This window comes from Ambystoma mexicanum, chromosome 8, assembly GCF_040938575.1.
Source record: "Ambystoma mexicanum isolate Mex_15411 chromosome 8, UKY_AmexF1_1, whole genome shotgun sequence".
Classification (NCBI taxonomy): Eukaryota; Metazoa; Chordata; class Amphibia; order Caudata; family Ambystomatidae; genus Ambystoma; species Ambystoma mexicanum.
In genome coordinates, this window is record NC_090929.1 from 1,567,071,694 (window position 1) to 1,567,093,804 (window position 22,111).

At 45.7% G+C, this 22,111-nt stretch overlaps 1 protein-coding gene across 1 annotated transcript in view; it reads left to right on the forward strand.

Moving 5' to 3' along the window:
* The window catches only part of SMC3 (structural maintenance of chromosomes 3), a 1,173,064-nt gene that overhangs the window by 150,242 nt on the left and 1,000,711 nt on the right, over positions 1-22,111 (forward strand). Inside the window, exons 5-7 of the mRNA XM_069611771.1 lie at positions 14,317-14,388; positions 14,673-14,752; positions 20,180-20,258. Coding sequence (XP_069467872.1) covers positions 14,317-14,388; positions 14,673-14,752; positions 20,180-20,258 — 231 coding nt within the window. The remainder of the gene's footprint in view (positions 1-14,316; positions 14,389-14,672; positions 14,753-20,179; positions 20,259-22,111) is intronic.

Below are 22,111 nucleotides of genomic sequence, written 5' to 3' on the forward strand. Positions count from 1 at the left end.
GGAGCCACTCCCTGGAAGCGGAACACAGGAACTCTTTTAGAAATCTGGAACTCTTTTCTTACCTGGGTGGGTCCGTGGAAGGAGACACCTAAGCACTACAGAAGGCTATTTAAACCACACCCGATTGGTTTCACGTGCTTCGCGTTATTCTGCATCTGCAGCAGGACGCTCACCGTGTCAGCTCCAGGAAACCTCCAGCTCCAGATCCTGTGAACACGAAATAACCTGCTGGAATCCAATCTTCAGTCTTCTTCAGTCTTCTGCAGCTCCTGCAAAACAAAGGCACAGGTTAGGTTAAAGTAAAGGCAGTGAATCTACTTACCGAATCCAACGGCAGCATCCAAGGCGCCTTTTTCTGCCTTTCTCTTCCGGCATCCGACATCTGCAAAGAGAGAGAACATCGGTCAGCAATATTCAACTACAAGTTCTGCATACCTGTGTTACGCCCGTTCCAACGCTTTCAATCTGTTCGCGCTGCACCTCAGCACCTGCAAAGACAAAAGAGACATTACGGAGCATTCTCCAGCGCTAGTGCAGTCTTTCTACTTACGTGCCATTAGAAGGATAATCTTCATCGTCACAGCATCTGAAAAGGGAAAGACATAGACTTTACAGACTTAAGACTTTTGAACGAGAAGAAAACAAGGCAAAAGGAACTTTAATACTTACAAGGCACGCTCGTGCATTAACGGCGTCTTCGCTCTCAGCAAATCCTCTGCTATCAAGAGGCAGAGCTCGCATCCAGTAAAGCAACTGGATCCAGCGCCCCTGCATAAGACGCAGGATGGAGAGCCCGGCATTTACCTATATAAGGTAAGCGCAATATCAACCCAGTTCCACGGGGAAAGAAAGGGCGAGAGGGGCTAGGAACTTTCCGAACCTTCCAAACACTAATACCTTGGTTTACCCTTGCAGACATCTCTCTCTTCAGCTTAAACTGTCGGTGGGAAGGGGGCCCAGTCCGGGAGCAAAACGAACCCTGCGCCTAACACTGAAGACAGTATCCTCGCCAGATCAAGACCCGCGCCTCCGGGGGAACCAGGTGAGCGTTACAGGCAGGTAGAGACAAGAGTGAAGAGTAGGAGGGAGAAGGAGAAAAGATCTCTGAATCGCCTGCATAAAAATGACATGAGATTAAAAGATTGGGTAAGTGGAGTGTGGGGAATAGTGTAGATTGAGAAGAACAGAGGACCAAGCATAGAACCTTGTGGAACACTGCAGAGAAGACGACTGGGCTTAGAAGCAAGACTAGCCCACAATACCAAATAAGTGCTGGAAGAAAGATGAGATCGAAACCAGTTGAAGAACACCTCCTATAGAAGCCAGGAGGTGAGGACAGAAAGTAATGTGGGGAGATGGACACTATCAAAAGCACTCGAAAGATCAAGAGAAATAAGAATGGATGAAAGGTTGGTTTGACAGGCAAAAAGGAAAGAGTTGGATATGTGCCGAGCGAAAGCCAAATTGAACAGATGGCAGTAAAGAGTGGGCGTTAAAGGTGGGATGAAATAGATGTTTTTTTCTAGCTCTTTCTAGTACTTTAGAGAAAAAGTGGAGAAGTAAAATGGGGTAAAAATTGGAAGGAAAAGAGCCGTCAAGATAGGTTTTTAAAGAATGGGATTGGTAGTGTCTTGTTTAGATGAGGAAGGGAAGGATGATCAAGATATGGGAAGGTTGAAAAGATAGGCAAGATAAGGAATGGTAGGCTATATAATAGGGATAAGACATGAGGGAATAGAATCCGATGGTGAACACTTGAAATTAATCTCTATCAAAAGAAGTGAATAGAGAGAAAGCAGAGTAGCAATATGGAGGGTAGGGGGGGCCTTGTAGGAATGGATTGGCTTAGCATACGGAAAGGTGCAGCGAAGAGAACTTAGAGGGGAAATAGTCAGCAAAGTCAGAGGAGAGTTTATAAGAAATTGAGGGGTCGGGAGGAGAGGAAGAGCGTTTTATTGAGTATGTGAATTAGACAATGGAGGTGCTGGGACAAGAATGAAGTAAGAGATGGAATGTACAGCACTCAGGAGAAGTCTTATGAAGTGCAGAAAGAGATCAGAGAGGGTGTGAGTTTTCTTCCAGCATTGTTCCACTTTGCAAAGAGTGGAACACAGATTGGGAGATAACCATGGTTGTGATAGCTTCCAGAAGGTATGAAAGGGACAAGAGAGGTAGTGAAGGTCAAGGGCGGAGTGAGTCATGTAGAGGCATCTAGGTCAGAAGAAAGTGAGGAAAAATGTTGAATAGGAAGTAAAACCGAAGAGAGCAAGGAAAGAGAAGGAGAAGAGAAAGACCTTAGGTCATAATGACGGAATGAGATAGGGGTGAAGTGGGAGGAGGGTTTAGGAAGAGAAATAAAGTTTCTAGAATCAGTGGAGAGATTTTAGAAGATGGGTCTCTTGAGAGGATAGCCGAAACCCAATCAAGGTAGCAATGGAGAGCAGTTAAGTCTCATCGGGAGAGTGTGAATGGGGTCAAGCACCCTCAATAAGTCCACACAGTATGGCGCACAATAATTCAATTCAGACAAGTCAATTATAAAATAGTTATTTATTATAGGCTTGATGTAAATGCTGAAACATGAATCTAACAGGTAGCATTATCACAAAATATTTGGATACAAATATGTGCAATCACCATATGTTCAAATATACATCAGATAATGTAGTCAGCAAAGCAGATGAGTAATATATGCAGTAAATGATAGGCACCAAATCACAAGACAATATCCTTACTCCACAACCTAAGGTAAATTGGGCTTTGTGCCCAAAAGTCACAGTACACACAATGTTTCTCACCAGTATGAGTTCTCAGTCGGAAGGATTAAATGGGCTTGTGGTGTTGATGGTTTCAAGCGATTTCAAAGTTCTACAACAATTTTAGGTAATCCAGAGTTCTCCTTCATTTCAGACCCAACACTAACCTAGGGCATGGATAGCCGACCCAGGTAAGTGGAATGGAGATGGGAGACAAGGGACTGGTTACCTATGTTATACTATGTAGGACGGGGAGGGGGTTAGAGGCAGGCGCACTGATGCATATTTACCCCCCCACCCCCCTGACTCTGATTTTCCCAGATGTCTTTGTGGATTGTCTGTGGGCTCGATCTGCTGCCATTTCAGGTTTGAGGATTCTTCTTGTTTGCTGGTAATGCGAGATGCAACCCCTATCCGTGATGGAATGCAGAATCCAACGATGCAGGCCTCCTTGGGATACTTCACTGGATGGAGGAAGGTGTGTTCCAGCAACTATCACTGTACACTGGCGATGGCAGGCATCCTTCCTGTCGCTGGTAAAGCAACTGCTCCAGGACAGGTTCCCTTGAAGGTGGAAAGCTGAATTTGGGGGAGAAGGCTAGATGTGGCACAAGCTGGCAACCACCAAAGTTACGGACTTCAATGACGAACAGTGACGCTTCTGGCGAGCTAGCCCACAAGAGAGCTGGGCAGTCCAAGGATGCTTTCGAAGGGTCTGAATGGCTGAATCAAGATGGTGTGGAGACTACTAGCCCAAGGACTGAAGCACTGCTCAGGGTTCTCGCAGATCAGGCAGAGGATAAGGGATTCACTGGGCCGTACACAGGAAGGCATGTAAGTCTATTTCAGTAGTAGTCTTTGGATTTTTTGCAGGCTGCTCATCTTTGAGCGATTATTGGCTCCAGAAGTAGATCTGAAGAAATGGCTGCAAGGAAGGAGAGCCTCCTCATCCAAAATACGAGCTGGAAGCAAATCCAAGCATACAAGTGTTCAGGAATTGCACCATTCACACAGCCAGTAGGGACAACTACTGGTTTCAGTCACCCCAGTAGAAGCCTTTGTGGCACCAAGGATGTGTATATAATATATATATATATTTCTGAGGCTTGTGAAATCTGCTTAGATCACATGCTGTGCATAGGCCGACATCTAGTGGAAGCTGCGGAGTATTACAGTTTGTTTTTCGAAACTCGAAAATGGGCGTCGAAACAGGGCGTGCCAGTAATACTATGCCTAGTGTGACGTCCACTGTACCCAAGATCCCTCACGCGTCTAGGATCCTCAGATTTTTTTCCGCCATACTGGTCGGAAGCATTTTGCGGCGTCCCCTGGCCTTAGTCATACTTTTGCTAAAATTTAAATGATTAATCTATTCACATCCTTCCCCACCCCAACGTCGAACTTCGACACTTGACGCCGGCTGGAGAAGAGATCGACCGTCGGCTGCTGCACGACGGATTTGGGCCTCGGAAGGCCGCTGGCCTCGGCCCGGGCCTCGGAAGGCCTCTGGCCTCGGCCCTGCAAGTAGGGAGAGTGGGGGGTGGTACATACTCTACACTCTTGGTATATAGGTACACCTTATACATTTCCTACACTTAACTGCCCGCTGCCTCAAGGTGCGTATGGAGGGTACCCCTTTTCAATTCTGCCCCAAGTGCAATCGCAAATACACTTGGGTCGACAGGCATGCCACGTGCAATCTCTGCTTGCCGAGGGACCACCCCGAAGCGAACTGCGGAGCGTGTAGTAGGTTTAAACCTAAGACACTTAAGGACCGTTCGACGAAGCGTTGGGCTCACCATGCCAGGCAGGCGGCCATGGCAACGGAGGGCGCCTTCAGCGATGGCAGCGACGCCGTACTTTCGGACGGCGAGGGCATTATGGCATCGAAAGACAGCCGAGCGCAGGTCCCCGACCTCGGAAGGTCGTCCGGCAGGGCGGCTATGGTGAAGACCCCCGGCGACACAAGCGCTTCACATACTACACATACTACACACACTAAACACACTAAGTCCAACCGAGACTCAACAACGTCAAGTTCTCGGAAAGAGGCACAAACAGAACGGTCCGATTCGGTGTCCTCTGGGCGCTCTCGATCAAGATCGCCGCATGACTCCAGGCAATCATCCACTCTTGCCAAGAGTGCCTCGCTCCCTAGGCTAACAGAGGTTCGATCGTCGGAAGACGAAGACGACTTCCACCCCCAGGTCGCGCTCCAGGAGTCGGAGCCCGCAGTTAAAGCCAGCGAGGCCCCACGCTCGAAGGACAGGAACACCACTCCCGATCCTCGACGCCAGGCGTCGAAAAACTCCGGAGCCACTAAGGGACAGGAAAAACATTTTTCAACGCACAGGGAGGGGGGAAAACAGCAGAAGAAACTACCTGTGCATTCTTCCACACCTGTGAAACACTCCACTCCCCCTAAACACAGACAAAACCAGGTCTGCTGATAGGTCTACAACCAGCAAGGCTACTCAAGATAAATCCCATAGACTTGCTGAGAGAGTCATTCCCAGTTCCAAAAAATGGTCCAGTGAAGACATATATCGGGTCATGTCAAGAATGTCGTCTTTGGCTGATTTTTATGATAAAAATCCAGAACATTTCCTCTCGTATGATCCACAAGGGGCCACACCCTCAGGCTCTACTGATCCTATCCCCCCCGAGTAAAAAGCCCCGGTTTGAAACTCCGATGAGGTCAGAACCCTTCGAGGTACAACCTTACGCAAGACCATACTCACTGTATCAAGGAGAGGCTTCCTTTGGTGAGGACCAAGAATTTGGTATGATAGAAGAGCAAACCGGGACGGGCTACTATGGGGATGATGAGGACCAGGAAGAAGAAGATGATGACCCAGAAACATACAGAGTAGATTCCCCGGTAGAGAACAAAGCCCCGGTTACCGACTCCCCGGTCGATAACCAACCCCTCCTAAATGAGGTTCTCGCTCGCGCAGCAGAACATTTCCACATTGACACCCACGGTGTCCAGGAGGAAAGGGACTTCGCAGAAGAGTTAGTGGGAGAAAGGAGGCCTATTGCCCAGACCATCCCTATCCTTAAGTCCATTCAGCGGAGAATAGATCCGTCCCTGGTGAACCCGAACCTCACCAGAGCAGTCAATCCCAGGGTTGAAAAACTTTTCAGGGCGGCCCAGTCTGACCCTCTCTATATAAGAGGACATCTGAAGCCAGACTCCCTAGTTGTCACCAACACTCGTAAGAGGGCTGGAACACCCTTGTCATCGTCCGAAGCTCCTCCCGACAAGGAGAGCAAAAAACTATACGGTTTCGGCAGGAAAGTAGCCTCAACGTCCGCCTATCAAGCAAGGATTGCTAACTCCACCACCCTGTTGGCCAGCTACAACTGCCATCAGTGGGAAGAAGTCGCGGCACTCGTAGCCTCTGCTCCTGAACCTTTAAAGGGCCAGTTAGCTTGGATTTCCGCAGAGGGTAGAGCCGTGCCTGGTTGCATTCTGAAAGCAACCTTCGACGCCGCGGACAACGCAGGCAGATTGATAGCGGAGGGCACTCTTATCAAAAGACATGCGTGGTTACAGCAGTCTGGTTTTAAGGCAGAAACCCAGGCATCATTGTTGGACAAACCGGTGGAAACCGATCTGTTTGGTAAGGCAGTCGAAGACGCACTGAAAAATGCCAAGGACGAATCCGAAACACTCAAGTCCCTTGGCCAGTTAACAAATAAACCCCCTAACCAGAGAGGGAATAGTAATTTTCGTCGCCCATTCCCAGAGAGGATCTAACTATTCCCAGGGGCAGGGTATACAGTGGAACAACCAACAGTCTACCCAGGGTTACGGCATGGGTAATAGGAGAGGTCGTGGTAAAGGCAGAGGCAGCCCCAGCAAGGGAGGCGGCACGCCTCCACCAAAGCAGTGACGCTCAGTTCAGGGTCCCTTCTCACGCAACCCCAGTAGGGGGACGCATTTCCAACTTCACCCAGGCTTGGGAAGGGATCACATCAGACAGGTGGGTGCTGTCAACAGTATCCACAGGATATTGTATAGAGCTACTGCAGCGTCCCCGGAACCATCCTCCACGACACAGAGTACACTCCTTAGAACATCAGAAGATTCTCCTCGAGGAGATCGCCATTCTGCTACAAAAGGACGCGATAGAACTCGTCCCGGGACACCAGGTAAACAAGGGTATTTATTCAACTTACTTCCTTGTGCCAAAGAAAGACTTGACAATGCGCCCAGTATTTGGATTTACGGCCTGCCAACAAGTATGTCAAGCCCCAAAAATTTTGTATGACCACGCTACAAGAAGTAATCCCCCTCCTAAAAAAGGGGATTACATGGCAACCTTGGATATGAAAGATGCTTATTTTCATATCTCCATGTTCCCAGCGCACAGAAAGTACTTGCGCTTCAAGGTGGACAGTCGACACTACCAATTCAAGGTACTGCCCTTCGGAGTCGCTTCAGCACCAAGGGTATTCACCAAGGTACTGGCGGTGGCGGCTGCACACCTACGCAGGGAAGCAATCCCGGTGTACCCTTATCTGGACGACTGGCTCATAACAGGGGAAACCCCAGGAATTTGCAGGACAAACATTCAAAGGACTATCGACCTCCTCCACGAGTTAGGCTTCTCAATCAACGAGAAGTCAAGCCTGGTGCCAAGCACCTCAAAACAATTCCTAGGAGCTATCCTAGATACCCAAGAGGGGTTGACCTTTCCTTCAGAAGAAAGAATTCGGAATATACGACTGCAAATTCCGCAATATCAGGCCGGTCGCCAGATAACGGTACGCAAAGCAATGCGTTTGCTAGGCTTGATGGCGCCATGTATTTACCTGGTCCCCCACGCACGCCTGCGCATGCGTCCCATGCAGGAATGGTTGGCGAAACAGTGGTCTCAGGCAAGTGGTCAGTGGGACGATCTAGTGGTCGTTTCGCCAACACTGGTACAAAGCCTTCACTGGTGGACAAGTGAATCTGTCTAAGGGGAAACCCTTTTACGATCCCGAGATACAGGCGGTAGTCACAACCGATGCATGCCTGACAGGGTGGGGAGCTCACCTCCTCCACCACACAGCTCAGGGTCTCTGGTCTCACTCGGTGACCAAGAATCACATCAACCTGCTAGAGCTTCTGGCAGTATTCAGAGCGCCTCAAGCGTTCAAGCCCTACCTGCTGAATCTGTCGGTGCAGATCTGGACGGACAGCACTATAGCCATGTTTTACATAAACAAGCAAGGAGAGACTTGTTCGCCAAATCTGTCCAAGCTTGCCCAGAAAATTTGGATATGGGCACTCAGACGGAAGATCTTTCTGTCATCTCAACATGTTCCAGGGGATCTCAGTTCTCTGGCGTATGCTTTGAGCAGAGATCCCCTCCCAGAGGAACACGAATGGTGTCTACACAGAGAAATCGTAGAAGATATCTTCTCTCAGTGGGGTTTCCCCACTATAGACCTATTCGCCACAAGCGAAAACAGACAGTGCCCAGGATTTGCATCCAAGGTAAGGTCCCCCAGCCAGACTCCCAGGGGAACGCCCTGTGGATGAACTGGTCAGGGATGTTTGCTTACACTTTTCCACCAAAACCTCTCATCAGGAAGGTGGTCAACAAGATGAACAGAGAGTCAATGACGCTCGTCCTAGTTGCTCCCATGTGGGCGAGACTACCGTGGTTTCCACACCTACGCAGACTAGCGGTGTGCAAACCCATCAAACTCCCGGGCTGGTACAACCTACTGTCCCAGCACCAAGGTCAAACAGTGCATCGTCAACCCAACTCAATGAACCTAGTAGCATGGCTCCTGAGGTCATAGAGTTCGGACATCTCAGATTATCTGAGGTGTATGGACATCCTAAAGGAATCTAGGAAGCCAAACACGAGGCACTGCTACTTTGACAAATGGAAACGATTTGTTATCTGGTGCCAGAACAAGCAAGTCAACCCAGTTGATTGCACTCCTTCCATAGTTGTCACGTACATGCTCCACCTGCTGGATGCAGGACTGGTATTTAACTCACTGAAGGTACACCTGGCAGCGCTGTCGGCATACACGACATCCCATAACAAGGTGTCGCGGTGGAAGATATCAGTGGTTGAAGCTTTCATGGAAGGAGTAAAGAGACTTCACCCTCATATTTCAAACCCACCACCTGGATGGGACCTTAACGTGGTGCTATCTAAACTCATGGGCCCCCCCCATTCGAACCCATGCATAAAAGCAGTCTCAAACACCTGACTTATAAGACGGCCTTCTTAGTAGCAATAACCTCTATAAGAAGGGTCAGTGAAATTCAGGCTCTGTCAGTGCAGGATCCATTCTTTACAGTTCATAAAGATAAACTGGTTTTACGTGTACACCCTAGGTTCTCACCTAAACTTATTTCTAAATTCCACGTGAACCAGTCCATCGAGCTTCCGGCTTTCTTCCAAGACCCACAAAGCTCGGCCGAGGTGAAACCACACACCCTAGATGATGTGCGTAGGGCGGTCCTCTACTATGTAAACAAGACCAGACCGCGAAGGAAAACAGATCAGCTGTTTGTCTCCGTAGCTACAGCAGAGTGGGAAATCGCGTCTCTAAAGGTGCCATCTCTAAGTGGATTGTTAACTGTATCCAGCTGTGTTACTCTTTCTGGAAGACCTCTGCCTTTCACACCCCAATATATACATAATCACTTTTTGGGCGACTTATAACTCGGCTCCCCCTAGACGAATCCTTACGAAAGTTTGCAAAAAAAGTATATGGGCCACTCTGGATTTTTTTCCAAAGTTTGGTAAGGATTCGTCCGGGGGGGGGGCAAAGTTATAGGAGGGTCCCAAAACGTCTTTTTTTTCCCATAGACTGAATGGGGCAAAAACTTTGCGCACGGCTACAGGCCAAACCACTGGACGGATTGTCATAGGTTTTGCGGCAGGGGCTTGATCCCCAAAGCGTGCTTTTGTAAATTTTGTGAGAAATCGTACTGTAGTTTCCTTTTAAAATGATCAAAAAGTAGCACTCTAAGAATTAGTGAGATCTATGTCCGCTCTGCGGTCCCACTTCCCTGTTCGCTCAGTGGAGAAGATTTTGATTGGCTAATCTATGGCATGCTGTACGTCAAGATGTTGCGCTTTCACCGATTGCTACACACTTGACGCTGCGGGAGAACCATTCTTTTGATAAGGCCGCCATGGTCATTTAGTTTGTGTTGTACGCCGAAATCCCCGCAAACAAACCCTTATGGAACACTGTGTCGAAAGGTAAGCATTACTTATATGTGGCAGTAGAAAGTGAAACAGTGCTTTATTCATGTTACCACTATCGTACCGTACAGTGAAACTTGGTAGGCAATGTACGACAAGTCCTTACTGCGTCTATGTAAGAAGCCACCACCAAACACCAAAAGTACTGCGGTTAGACTGGCGTCCTATATTTTGGTTTCGTAAACACAGCGCGTCTGCACGTGGTCGGGAGTAACGGTTCTCATGATTGACTGCTGATATGTTGTTGCAAAATGAGAATGTATTTGCGTTCGGCGTGAAGGTCAGTTCATTTCAATTTTTCAGTAGGCGCTCAGTATGGTCACACATGTACCAAACCTCATACAGGTCAATTGTTTTTCGACCTTGACGTAGAGGAAACAGACAGAAAGAATATAGGGAGTCCCAGTTTGTGAAACATTCCTTTTGATAAGTTATGCTTCATGAAGGTTTGTGAAGCACATGAAATATCAATTCCCGAGGACGTCTTCTTGCAAACAACTACTGTGTGACTGCAGAGGCCGAAATGGAGGCTGTGCATATCATGTAAGCTTATTTTTCAGTGTCATCTTTGATATCCTGGGTGTTAGTCTTAGCAGTGCATGGTGGTGGCACGAGTTATGGGTGCTCAGCTGACATAAAAGAAAGGGGCTAAAGATGTGATGGCGTCAGTGATGGCATCAATGACATGTGTGGTGGCATCTTTTATGTTCGGGGTGTTAGTGGTAACAGTGGAGAGTGCTGATGGGGAAAAATGGGCGATTAGCCTACCATAACTCCTGAATTTCAGGGGTTTTTAGATTTTACTTGTAATCATAACCTCCCTTTAACAAAGATTTTTTGTAGTGTGTGTATGTATGTATGTATGTATATATATAGATCTAAAAAAAAACGTTGTCGAGGGGACGCTATGGTTAAGTTGCCCTACGAAAAACCTGTGCACTTCACTAAAAAAAAAATGTTCGCCCTCCCCATTATGGTTCAAATTAAAACCGAAAACCCCCTGAAATTCGCCAGTTATGGCAGACTGAGCCCCCATACTTGCCATCACCACTGTGCACTGCTAACAGTCACACCCAGAACATGAAAGATGTATCTCAAATGTAACTGATGACATCACTGACCACATCACCTGTTTAGCCCCTTTGTTTTCGTTCCCTTCTCTCTCTCTATATATATATATACACAATAAAAAAAACTCTTAACAGGATGTTATACTTCACAGTGAAACCAAAACACACTGCACATTCCCCCATTATGGTAAGCTCAGCAACCATAACTCGCAGCATTTATGTGCATTGCTAGGACTAACACCCAGGACATCAAAGATGACATCACAAATATCATTGATATCCCTGTAGCACCTACAAAAGAACCCATTACAACATGCAATGTAGCATGCCACATTGTGAAAGCAGAGAGTAAATTTGTAAAAAAAACACTGACAATTCAAAATTAGTGCAGTAGTTTTATTTCACAATAAACTGAGCGAAATCATCGCCCTAAGCAATTAGTAAAGTAGTTGTTTCACAATGAACTGTGCAAAATGATTGCCCTATGCACATTTCCATACAAGTAGTACGTTTCTGTCTTTCATCGCCAATGAAAATGGCAATGGGCACGTTGGTTTTTTCACACACAGAAAGTAAGCGCTGCCACCACAGTAGTCGTTTTACTCCCACATTGATGTGCAAGATGTCAACCGCTGTGATCTACACCACCAGAAAGGATGGAATGTTACTTCTTATTGCATCAGCAGCGTAAGGACATAGAGGTCCAACACGATCATCCCACTGAATTATGACGCACAGACAACCGTTAATGAACAGTTGCATTTGACGGTTAAAAAAGCTGACACTCGGCAGCTGTAATCCGTGACAATCACAATAGGAAAGGAAGTATCTGAGGGGAGAAGCGTAAATAATATGTATATCAATACGCAACCTGTGCACAAAACAAAGTTGTAACTCATACCTTTACTAATAAATAATAATTTAATTTGGGGTAATGTACTGGCACTCTACAAATGGCGACAATGTGCAATGTCCATAATGGGAGGGGGGGGAAATTCAACGGCACGTAAACCTTGTAATGCATTAGGAAAAAAATATTTTTTTTCCCCCCAAAGTAAATATTTAATGTCAATTCGGTATATAGGTGGGAAAAATACACTTACATGATGTGGACCGGCTCCATTGCGTTAGCTGCAGTCAGACAGTAGTGTAACTAATATTTCATGGTTGGTGCAAACGTTTTCGAAGCATAACCTTATCAAATGATATGTTTTTGTAATTGTTACTCCCTACATTCTTTCTGCTCTTTCCTTGCACCTCAAGGTTAAAAAACTGACCCTTATGGCTGTCGACAAATATGCAGCAGTACTGAGCTCGTATTTCAAACAGAAAATGAAGTGGCCTTCATTGCGACTGCAAATACATTCTCATTTTGCAACAACATATGAGCAGCTATTCATGAGAACCGCTACTCCCGTACATGCGCGGAACTGCAGTGTGTACGAAATAGAGCAGGTGGCTGCCTCAGATTCCCGAAAGTCTGACCGCAGTAATGTTGTTTATGTATTGTACAATGGACGTAGTGAAATCATTTCGTACAATGAGTAGTGGCGTCGCTAGGGGGGTCTGGGGGAGCCGGGGGCCCCCTGTGAAACCCTGTGCCCCCCTTGTGCACCCCCCCTACCTAAGAAGAGCAGTGACCATGTTCTCCCCCTACTTTTCTGTGCCCCCCTACTTTTGTCTTTGGACCCCTCTGTGCCCCTCCTAAATTTGATTCCTGGCGACGCCACTGACAATGAGTAGCAAGTTTCACTGTACCGTACGACATTGCTAACAAGAACACTTCAATGTTTCACTTTCTACTACCAAGTCTCATTAACGCTCACCCTTCGAAACAGTGTTCCATAACTGTAACAAGTGCATTGGTGTCTTCTTCGTTTAGGTATATTAGCGGCGATATCCGCGTTCAACAGAAAACGAAGCAAACATGGCAGACGTATCGAAATATTTAGACGCACTTCATGCTGTGCCACAACTAATTGGTGAAAGCGCAACATGGTTGCAGCCAGCACGCCACGGAATAGCCAATTGCAATCTTCTCCACGGAGCGAACAGGGAAGTGTGACCGCGGAGCGGACATAGATATCACTAATTTGTAGAGACATACTTTTGATCGTTTTTAAGGAAACTACTGGATGAATTGTCACAAAATTTACAAAAGCGCGCTTTTGCGACCAAGCCCCTGCCGCAGCCGCAAATTTGGTTGAAATCCGTCCAGCGGTTTGGCCTGTAGCCGTGCGCAAAGTTTTCCCCCATTCAGTCTATGGGAAAAACAGAAGTTATGGGAACCCCCCCTATAACTTTGCCCCCCCTATACCAAACATCACCAAACTTTACAAATACATTCAGAGTGGCACATATACTTTCTTTGCAAAGTTTGGTGAGGATTCGTCCAGGGGGAGCAAAGTTATAAGCCGCCCAAAAAGTGCTCTTCCTATGGAAACAGCAACTTAACCATAACTACACGGCCACTAAAGTGGCCGTGTAATATATATATTACACCCCTCCACCGCCCCTTGTGGCGCAGACAATTTAGGGCACTGGCCATGTTTAGTAGCCATACTTGGTAAACGTGAATGTGCACACAACAATATTGTAAAAATGTAACTGCTCCATATAACTAGCTTCATATAGAAGTAACCAAAAATCCTCTGCTGTAAAGGATTGGGTGAACGCAAGTATACCCATTGCACGATGCTGTGTGCAATATAAAAAATACAAGAATTCAAAAGGGAAACCTAGTTTTACAGTACAGAGGTTCTGAAGTACTGATCAGATTCCCCATAGCATGGAACGCAAAAAGGCGAGAGAAATGAAGCTGAAGGCTTCACTTGACAAAGTGAGGACAGGATACCAACGGACCAAAAAGAATGTGGTTTCATAGGTCACTATGGAGGGAAAGTTGCAAACAGAAAATCTTTCTAACATGGAGTAGAAGATTTGGTTTGAGTACTTTTAGCAGTACAGAAGAGAAGATGAGATGGGAACTAAAAATGTCGGCTGGGACAATGAAGGGGAGTAGGAGGGGTAAGATAGTGGAGGATGACTGGATAGTGGAAAGATGAGTTGCCAAGCAGAAAGAAATGAGATAATCTAATGGCTAACTAATGGTTTCTGGTATCTTTTTATGGCAATCCATTTGTCCATTTAAACAATATTTGTGTTTATGCTATTCATAACATTAATGTTGTAGGCGTGTAATTTAACACTATATCCTTTTTAATTTAATAAAACCTTTGTTCCCTCTCTCTGTGTTAGGAAGGAACTGGACCTCGTGTTATATCTGCTTTTGTGGAAATCATATTTGACAACTCTGATAACCGATTGCCAGTAAGTTGATGCTACTCTTTTTGGGGCAGAAAACATTTGTAGTTTAAATTAATATTTGGTCTAAGAATTTTACTCTAAGCAATGTTGACATGTTATTTTGGTGTAAGAGCATTGTTTTTCTAATCAACATGTCAACACATTCTCATGATGGCATATTCAGCAAATATAGTGTTGGTAAAGTTTTCCTTGGGTTCAAATTGTTTATATTCTGTGTACGTTTATGGAGGATGTACTGACTTTCTGGACTGTTTTCGCAAGGATTACATATTGTTTTTCCTTCAAAGATCGACAAGGAAGAAGTTTCTTTACGAAGAGTTATTGGAGCCAAAAAAGATCAATATTTCTTAGACAAGAAAATGGTGACGTAGGTACTTTTTATTCCTCTACCAGACAAACATTTGTATGGTTCATCAGATACTTTTGCCATTCATTTTTGATTTTGTTTTGCGTACACTTGATCTTGTGTTCCTCGTACAACAAAATGGGTTTGGCTGATTGAAGGGTTTTTTGCATTGCCTTAAAGTATAAACTATGATATTTCACACTTGCTTAGTCCATCCAGTCACGGGTACTATAACTGTAATCACTTGTAGGATACGTTTTAACAAGGCAGTGAGTCCACTTTAGAGACACCCAACTAGTCTGACTTTATGCAGCCATTGGCTTTGTGTACACCTGTGTACGAGTGCAATATGATATTTTATTTGTATCATAATCTGATCCTGATGTAAGAAAAAAGGAGATATCTAATGCGGAAAAAGAAAAATCCCCCCCTTGAGCGCTATGTACACGTTTTGTTGGACTATTGCTTCCCTGCACATTTCTTGCTTCGCATACACAGCTGTTGGTTACAGTGGGATATTATTACACTTGCTTAGTTGTGCATTATTGTCGTATCCTTTAAGTCATCTAAGGAACATTAGCATTTAGGAACATTAAAATGACAACCTTACTTGCACTTTAAAAAAACAATCGGATTGTAGAATGTCCATGGCAGAGCCGCGGTTCCTGCTCTCCCTTGGGGCAACTGATTTGACATAGATGAATTCTGACTCCATTTCTATGTTCTACATTTAGAATAAATTGACTGCATTTTGTATTTGTATTTTTATTATACTTTTTAAATGGCACCTTTTAACCAAAGCGCTTGACAGAGAACAATTAACTGTACATTAAAATTAGCAATAGAAGTTGGAGTTCAGGATCAACGAGTATCAATCAGACTGAAGCAAATGAGTTTTTAGAGAAGAGCGGAACAAAGAGTAAGAGGTAATTAATCGGAGAGGAAGAAGGTTCAAGTAGAGAGGGGCAAGAAGTTGAAAGCCTCAAAAGCGAGATAGTGCACAGGGGCATGAGGAACATTAAGTTGAGAAAGACCAGCAGAACAAAGGGAGCGAGAGGGAGAATAGAAAGAGATGAGATCCAAGATAGTCGGGGGCAAGGCCGTAGAGGGATTTGAAGACTAAACAAAGTTGTATTTGAGCTGGGAATAAAAAGAAAGCCATCAAAGTGAGGCAAGGGACGAAGAAATTGAGTCCTGATAAGAGAGAAGATAAAGTGTACGAATAGAAGAATGGTAGATTGATTTAAGAGGAGCAAGATGTGAGCAGGGAAGACCAAAGAATAGCACAGAACAGTAGAAGATACGGGTAAAAACTAACGAAGATACAAGAAGCATCGTGGCGTGAAAAGGACGAATTTTTACGTATATTGTAAAGATGAAATCGACAGGCACACGAGGTGAGGGAGATATGAGCGAAGGAAAGGTTAGAGTCAAAGTAGAGACCAAGGTTGCGAGCAGAGGGGGAGATGGGGAGAAAAGAGAGAGGATACGAAATAGGAGGAGGTGGAGATGGGAGAACATTAGCAGGAAAGAACAGTACTTATGTCTTTCCAGGATTTAGAGTAAGAAAGTGAGAGGTCCTCCAGGATTTAATGGCAGTGAGGCAGGATGAAAGAGTGATGAATATCCGGGGTGAAAGATGAGAAGGAAAGCAAGAGATGAGTATCATCGGCATAGACGTGGTGTGATACTCCAATAGATGAAATGATTGGAGCAAGAAACAAGGTGGACAAAGACAATGGAAAAGGACCAAGGACTGACCCTTGAGGAACTCTGTGAGCGAGAGGAAAGGAAGGAGAGGTATTGCCGCCCCAGGATACGGCAAAAGTACGATTGGATAGATAGGACAAAAACCAAGATAGAACAGATCCACAGAAATCAAAATAGGAGACTACCTGCGCTTCTCAGGCAGGTAAGGCCATGGCTGGAAAACCCAAGGAAAACCATAATGACTCTGGTGAGGCACTCAAAAGGAGACGGCCCCATAGACCAAGACTGCCATAAGGAGGTAGTGGACAGAAGGATGGCTTTCCCTGGAGCTTGGGCATATTGAGGGGGGAAAAGGAGATTAAAGCCATCCTCATCAGACCAGTAGCACTACTAAAGATCTTTTTCTTTTCGGATGTCAGCCATAGTACGATCTGATTAGTAATTTCTGCCATTTGATTTTTGTTCCTGCCCTAGAAATCTTCAGCATATCTGAACCTCATAACACTAAAAAGGTTCTATAGCGATATTCTTGTTTTTTTAGTCTTGCGTGTGCAGAAGGGAACAAAATTTTTTTTGATGCTCGTTAATCTGCTTAGAATCACATGCTGTGCATATGGTCCGACATCCAGTGGTAACCGTGGAGTATTGCTGCTTGTCTTTCGGCGATCGAAAGGGGACGTTGACATAGGCATGTCTGTAACACTATCGTAACATGACGTGTAGTGCACCCAAAATCCCTCGTGCGCCAAGGTCCCTAAGATTGTTTTTTTTCCGCCAGATTACTGGTCGTCCTAATGCAGAGCTCTTACATAGAGAAGAGTTATTGTCATATTTATCGACTTTGTCGTTATTCCCATTAACTTACTTTGATGATTCATCCTGTGAGACAACACCGAAGACTGCTGCAGACTTTTGACGCCTATTCATCCGGGCGGCACTGCTGTTCACGTGGCCGGGCCTTCTGGCCAGCCTATACAGTAGGGAGAGTGGGGTTGGGGGCGGACATATTCTCTTACAAGTATGCCTTTCCTCTTTCACCCCCTTTACTCCCTGGGTTTTGTCATTGCTACATCTGTCTTTCGCTATGGAAAAAACGCCATTTAGGTTTTGTCCCACGTCTAGGGCCAAATACCCTTGGAACAATTGTCTTCCCCTCAACCACAAAGAGGCGGATTGCGGGGCCTGTAAACTCCTGCGCCCTAAGACGCTTAAGGAACACCTCTTGAAGTGGTGGGTGGCTTACGGCATGTCGCAGGCCGAATGTTCTTCCCCCGCCGCCCACCGCTCAGCCACTGGCTCACTCAGTACCATCAAAACCTACCGCTCAACCTCCGGTTCAGCCCATAGATCGGCCAGATTCCCCGAGCATTGTCGAGAGCATTGCACGGATTACCTCGGCAGTTGGACTGAAGGAGCGGTCGAGGGAGGCGGTGAAACACAAAGAACGGTCTACAGAAGTGCCGAAGGACACGCCACAGTGCCCAGAACCTCGCAAGAACTACAAAGTCCTGTGTCCTTGTCAGGCACATTAGAGGACAGATCCCGACGTCAAATTGAAGAAAATTACGCCTTTCCTCCCCTGGACCCATCTGGGTCATCCTCATGGACAAGGGAGACATATGAAGGATGTATGGACCGATTAGAAAAGTTTCCCTTTTTCTGAGAAGTTTGCCCCCAAGAGACCTCGAGAGAGCTTTCCTTCCTCACCAGTATCCAGGTTTCAAAGGACCTGGGAAGATCCACATGAAGACTGTACCTGTGTCCTCACAGATGAGGATGTCATGGACAAATATATGATCAGGATGAGGATGACACCTTCCTGGAAAACTACAATGTGGATAACCAGGTAGATCCAGACAACTGGGAAGACAGCCATCTGGTGGATGCTCCACCTTAGAGGTCTCCTACTCACAACCAGGAACCCTATTCCCTATGCATAGATTCTCCTCCTTCCACTCCGGTTCAGCATGCCTCCCCAGTGGATGATCAAATGGCATTCAACGCCATCTTGAAAAAGGCGGCTGACCATTTTCAGCTCGCCACTCAAGAAGCTTTACCAGATTCTGATTTCGTGGGGGATATACTTAAGGAAACCAGGCCCTCCCTTTGTTGAACTCTATCAAGAGAAGGTTGGCACCTTCCTTGTTGACGCCAGCACAGACCAGGGCGGTGAATCCTAGGGTGGAGAAGTTGTTTCGTCCCTCGCCAACTGACACTGCCTATATCCAGGGACATGGCACTCCAGATTATTTGGTAGTCACCACAACTAGAAAACGGGCTGGTGTTGCTCTGTCTACAGGAGAGGCACCACCCGATAAAGAGTCCAACTGGTTATATGCACTAGGAAGGAGGGTCACAACGGCTGTGGCGTTTCCCACAAGAAAAGCCAATAACACTACTCTATTGGCTAGCTATGCAGATCCCCAGTGGAACCTTGAGGAAGTGCGGGGACCTACACGGACAAAGTTGCTCACCATCGTTTCGGAAGGCAGGCAAGTCCACCAGAATGTGCTCAAGGACATTCTGGACGCTGCTGTGACAGCGGGAAGAACCCTGGCTCAGGGCACCTTGCTTAAGCGACATGCATGGCTCTCACCAGTCCTTTCGTGGGCAATCTCGTTTTCCCCAGAACCAGTACAATTGGCCGCTGAAAGATCACCTTTCGCCGCCTGACCATGGTGACCCCCTTTCAAACTTACCTTCTTGTCCTAGAGGTGTCTCGTAGATGTCTGACCCGCAGATGTTTTCACCTTTCTTTGTTTGGGTGTTGTACTGGAAGGTGTATGGAATGGATTTCTAATCCCTGCTGCCAATCAAAACTAAATCCTGCGATGAAAGTAACCTCTGTCTGGACGACCCTCATGAAAGTAACCAAGACAGAATGCAAAGGATTCTAGAAACGTCCTCTAAATCTCTATATAAACTTACCTGAAAAGTATCTACATTGGAACTGCTGACTTTTGGGCACAAGGCCCCAAGCTATCATAGGGTTGTATTTTATAACAGGTAGGCGAGCTGTTCTGAGATTAGTTTTCTTATTTCCATGCATCTGAATACTTACCTGTGTTTCACTGGACATCGAGTCAAATGCGATGATATATCTCGCAAGGTAAGGGAGAATGTATTCATCTGTTTTAAGGTTTTTTGTGACCATATATCCCTACAAATTTTTATTTGATTAGTGCGTGTTCTAAAGACATAATACATTTTTGTATTTTTATGCTCATCTGTCTAGCTGAAATTACTGGTGTTGCTTTTGTATGGACTCATTGCAGCCCTGGACCACTGACACCCTGCCTGAGACTAAGCCTTGCCGCTTTGCTACTGTACCTTGATTACGTTTGGCTAGGCTAACTTCTCTGTCACTTCCCTGTTCACCCTAATAGGTTGGCCTCCCAAAACCCCCTCTGCACCCGCTCCGTCCCCAGGGCTGATTTTGGAAATCCATCTTAAAGACCTCCAAAAGTATTCAGTGTCCAACAAGCGTGAAAAATGCACCGCCCTCTTAAAAACCTTGTTAGATAACTGCTTATTTGTATGGATGTCACACATGATTAAATGCAGCAATGGAGGTTCCCATGCTGAACCCAACGTTTGGCTAGTTCAATTTTGAATGCATTTCATTATGTAATTTTACAATCTGGTAATGGTTTGTCTGTGCACATCAATGCTGTGCCCTGTTGATTATGAAGCAAGCACAATATTGAAGTAGGAATGTTACACTTCTTTTGCTCACAGGAAAAATGATGTGATGAATCTTCTGGAAAGTGCTGGTTTTTCTCGCAGTAACCCATACTATATTGTGAAGCAAGGAAAGGTAAGTGCGAGCCAAAATTAATCATTGTTTTGCAGCAGTGTATTTTCTTATGACCTTGATGTGCTTTTAAGTTTTCCTCTGCTGCAAACACTATTGCCAAAGGGTTATATCAGACTCTTCATGTTATCCATATTGGAGGGAATGTTTAAAAATGTGTATGTTTAATAAAGGCAACACATTTATTTTTAGAAATTGTTAGATTGCGTGCCTTTCCTCTTTAACCCCTTTGGCCATATATGTTTTCCAAAAGTGGTTCAGTTTTTCCCTTTAGATTTGCATCCAAAATAATTTAATTCTTGTCACCCTGGACCCCTGAGGGGTGTGTGGAGTAGGAAGGCATTCAACGGTTTAAGATTAATCCAGTTTTTTTCTCTGGGCTTCTGCCCCCTAAGGGTAATGTCTACAATGGGGTTTCACTCTCACTTTGATACCGAAGTCGTGGTGCTGCTGCAAAACCCGGTGAATTGTGGCAGCTGTGGGGCGGGATAATGCCATTTTGGCCTGTGTGAGAAGGGTGTTTGAACATGTGGGAGACAGCAGGGTAGACCACTAGAAGGGATTCTGGCTCTGACAAACGTCTGATAAACGCCTTCTAGCCCTGCCCAAGACAGGCCCTGCCCTTGATGGACAGAATTCCCAGCAGTCCAATGAGCACAGCACCTAACAGTGCTAGAGTGAGGTTTGTGCCTCCCAGAACTCTTAGCATGTAGCTTATGGTAATTGATTGTAGTTTCCAGATTGTCCCTTACCCCTTATCTACCAACTCGCAGATGCTTATTTTGTTACACGTGGAATACAATGTATTCACTTCAGAGGGAGGGAGGAAAAGAGTTATTGGCAGTGGAAATGTGAGCTAGTGAAACAGAACCATTCTGCAAAGGCTAGTGGTGGGAGTGCAGTGTTGCAGGTTGTTGCCTTGTTCCACTGACTAACCAACTCCCCTTAAGATCTCCTACTACTTTACACTACAGACACATATCCTCCCACAGTCGGCCACCATAGCTTAGCCTTTAGCACATTAATGTGCAGCGAAACATGACTAAGCTTTCCTCTTTAGCCCAATCACACACTCCCACACCAGCAGCTAACCAGACCCTAAGTGCTGTACTCTATCGGATCTTGTGCTCTTGCCTTTGGCCAGCAAGTTTTTTCACCAAATCTATCGAAAGCAGATTGGCACACAAGAGCGTTCTACTTTTGACCTGCACCCATCAACACCACAGGCTTCTTATTTGCATTTCTACTAATGATTCCTTGATACCCTCACACCTCCCCTCTCCTTTTGCTCTTACAGAGCCAGGTGCAATGAGGCCACTAATGGTAGGAAAAGGGCGCTATACAGAACCACTTGCATTACAAATGGCTATCCTGTGTATACAGTAGTGATTTATAAATTAATTTGTGCAATTTATGGGGGTTGATGTACTGCTTTGATTCATATCTTGAGCGGAGGGCCAAAGAGCTCCCAGTCTAGCCCTAAAGTTGGTTGGGAATTGGGTGGCTTTATAGCCTCTTTTGGAGTGAAAAGATGCCTAATTTAAAACATTTTTCCAATAGCCCATCGCTGAGGCCACAAGTAGTCAGAAAAATGTATGACTTGAGTAAGAATGGGAAAGGGAAATGTATGACTTGAGTAAGAATGGGAAAGGGAAGCCTGCAGATAATAACGTAATCAGTCTGTCACTTTGAGGCAGCCCTACTGCTCTAGAATCCCATAGTGCAGTTCAGTGACAGTTGATTTCTACTCCCTTGTGATTGAAGGATCTAGTAACACTGGCTAACCTTACCAGTTTAACAAAAATTGTATCTTTAAGGGGGTTTTGCTTGTTTTCTCCTTTTGATTATATTTGTTG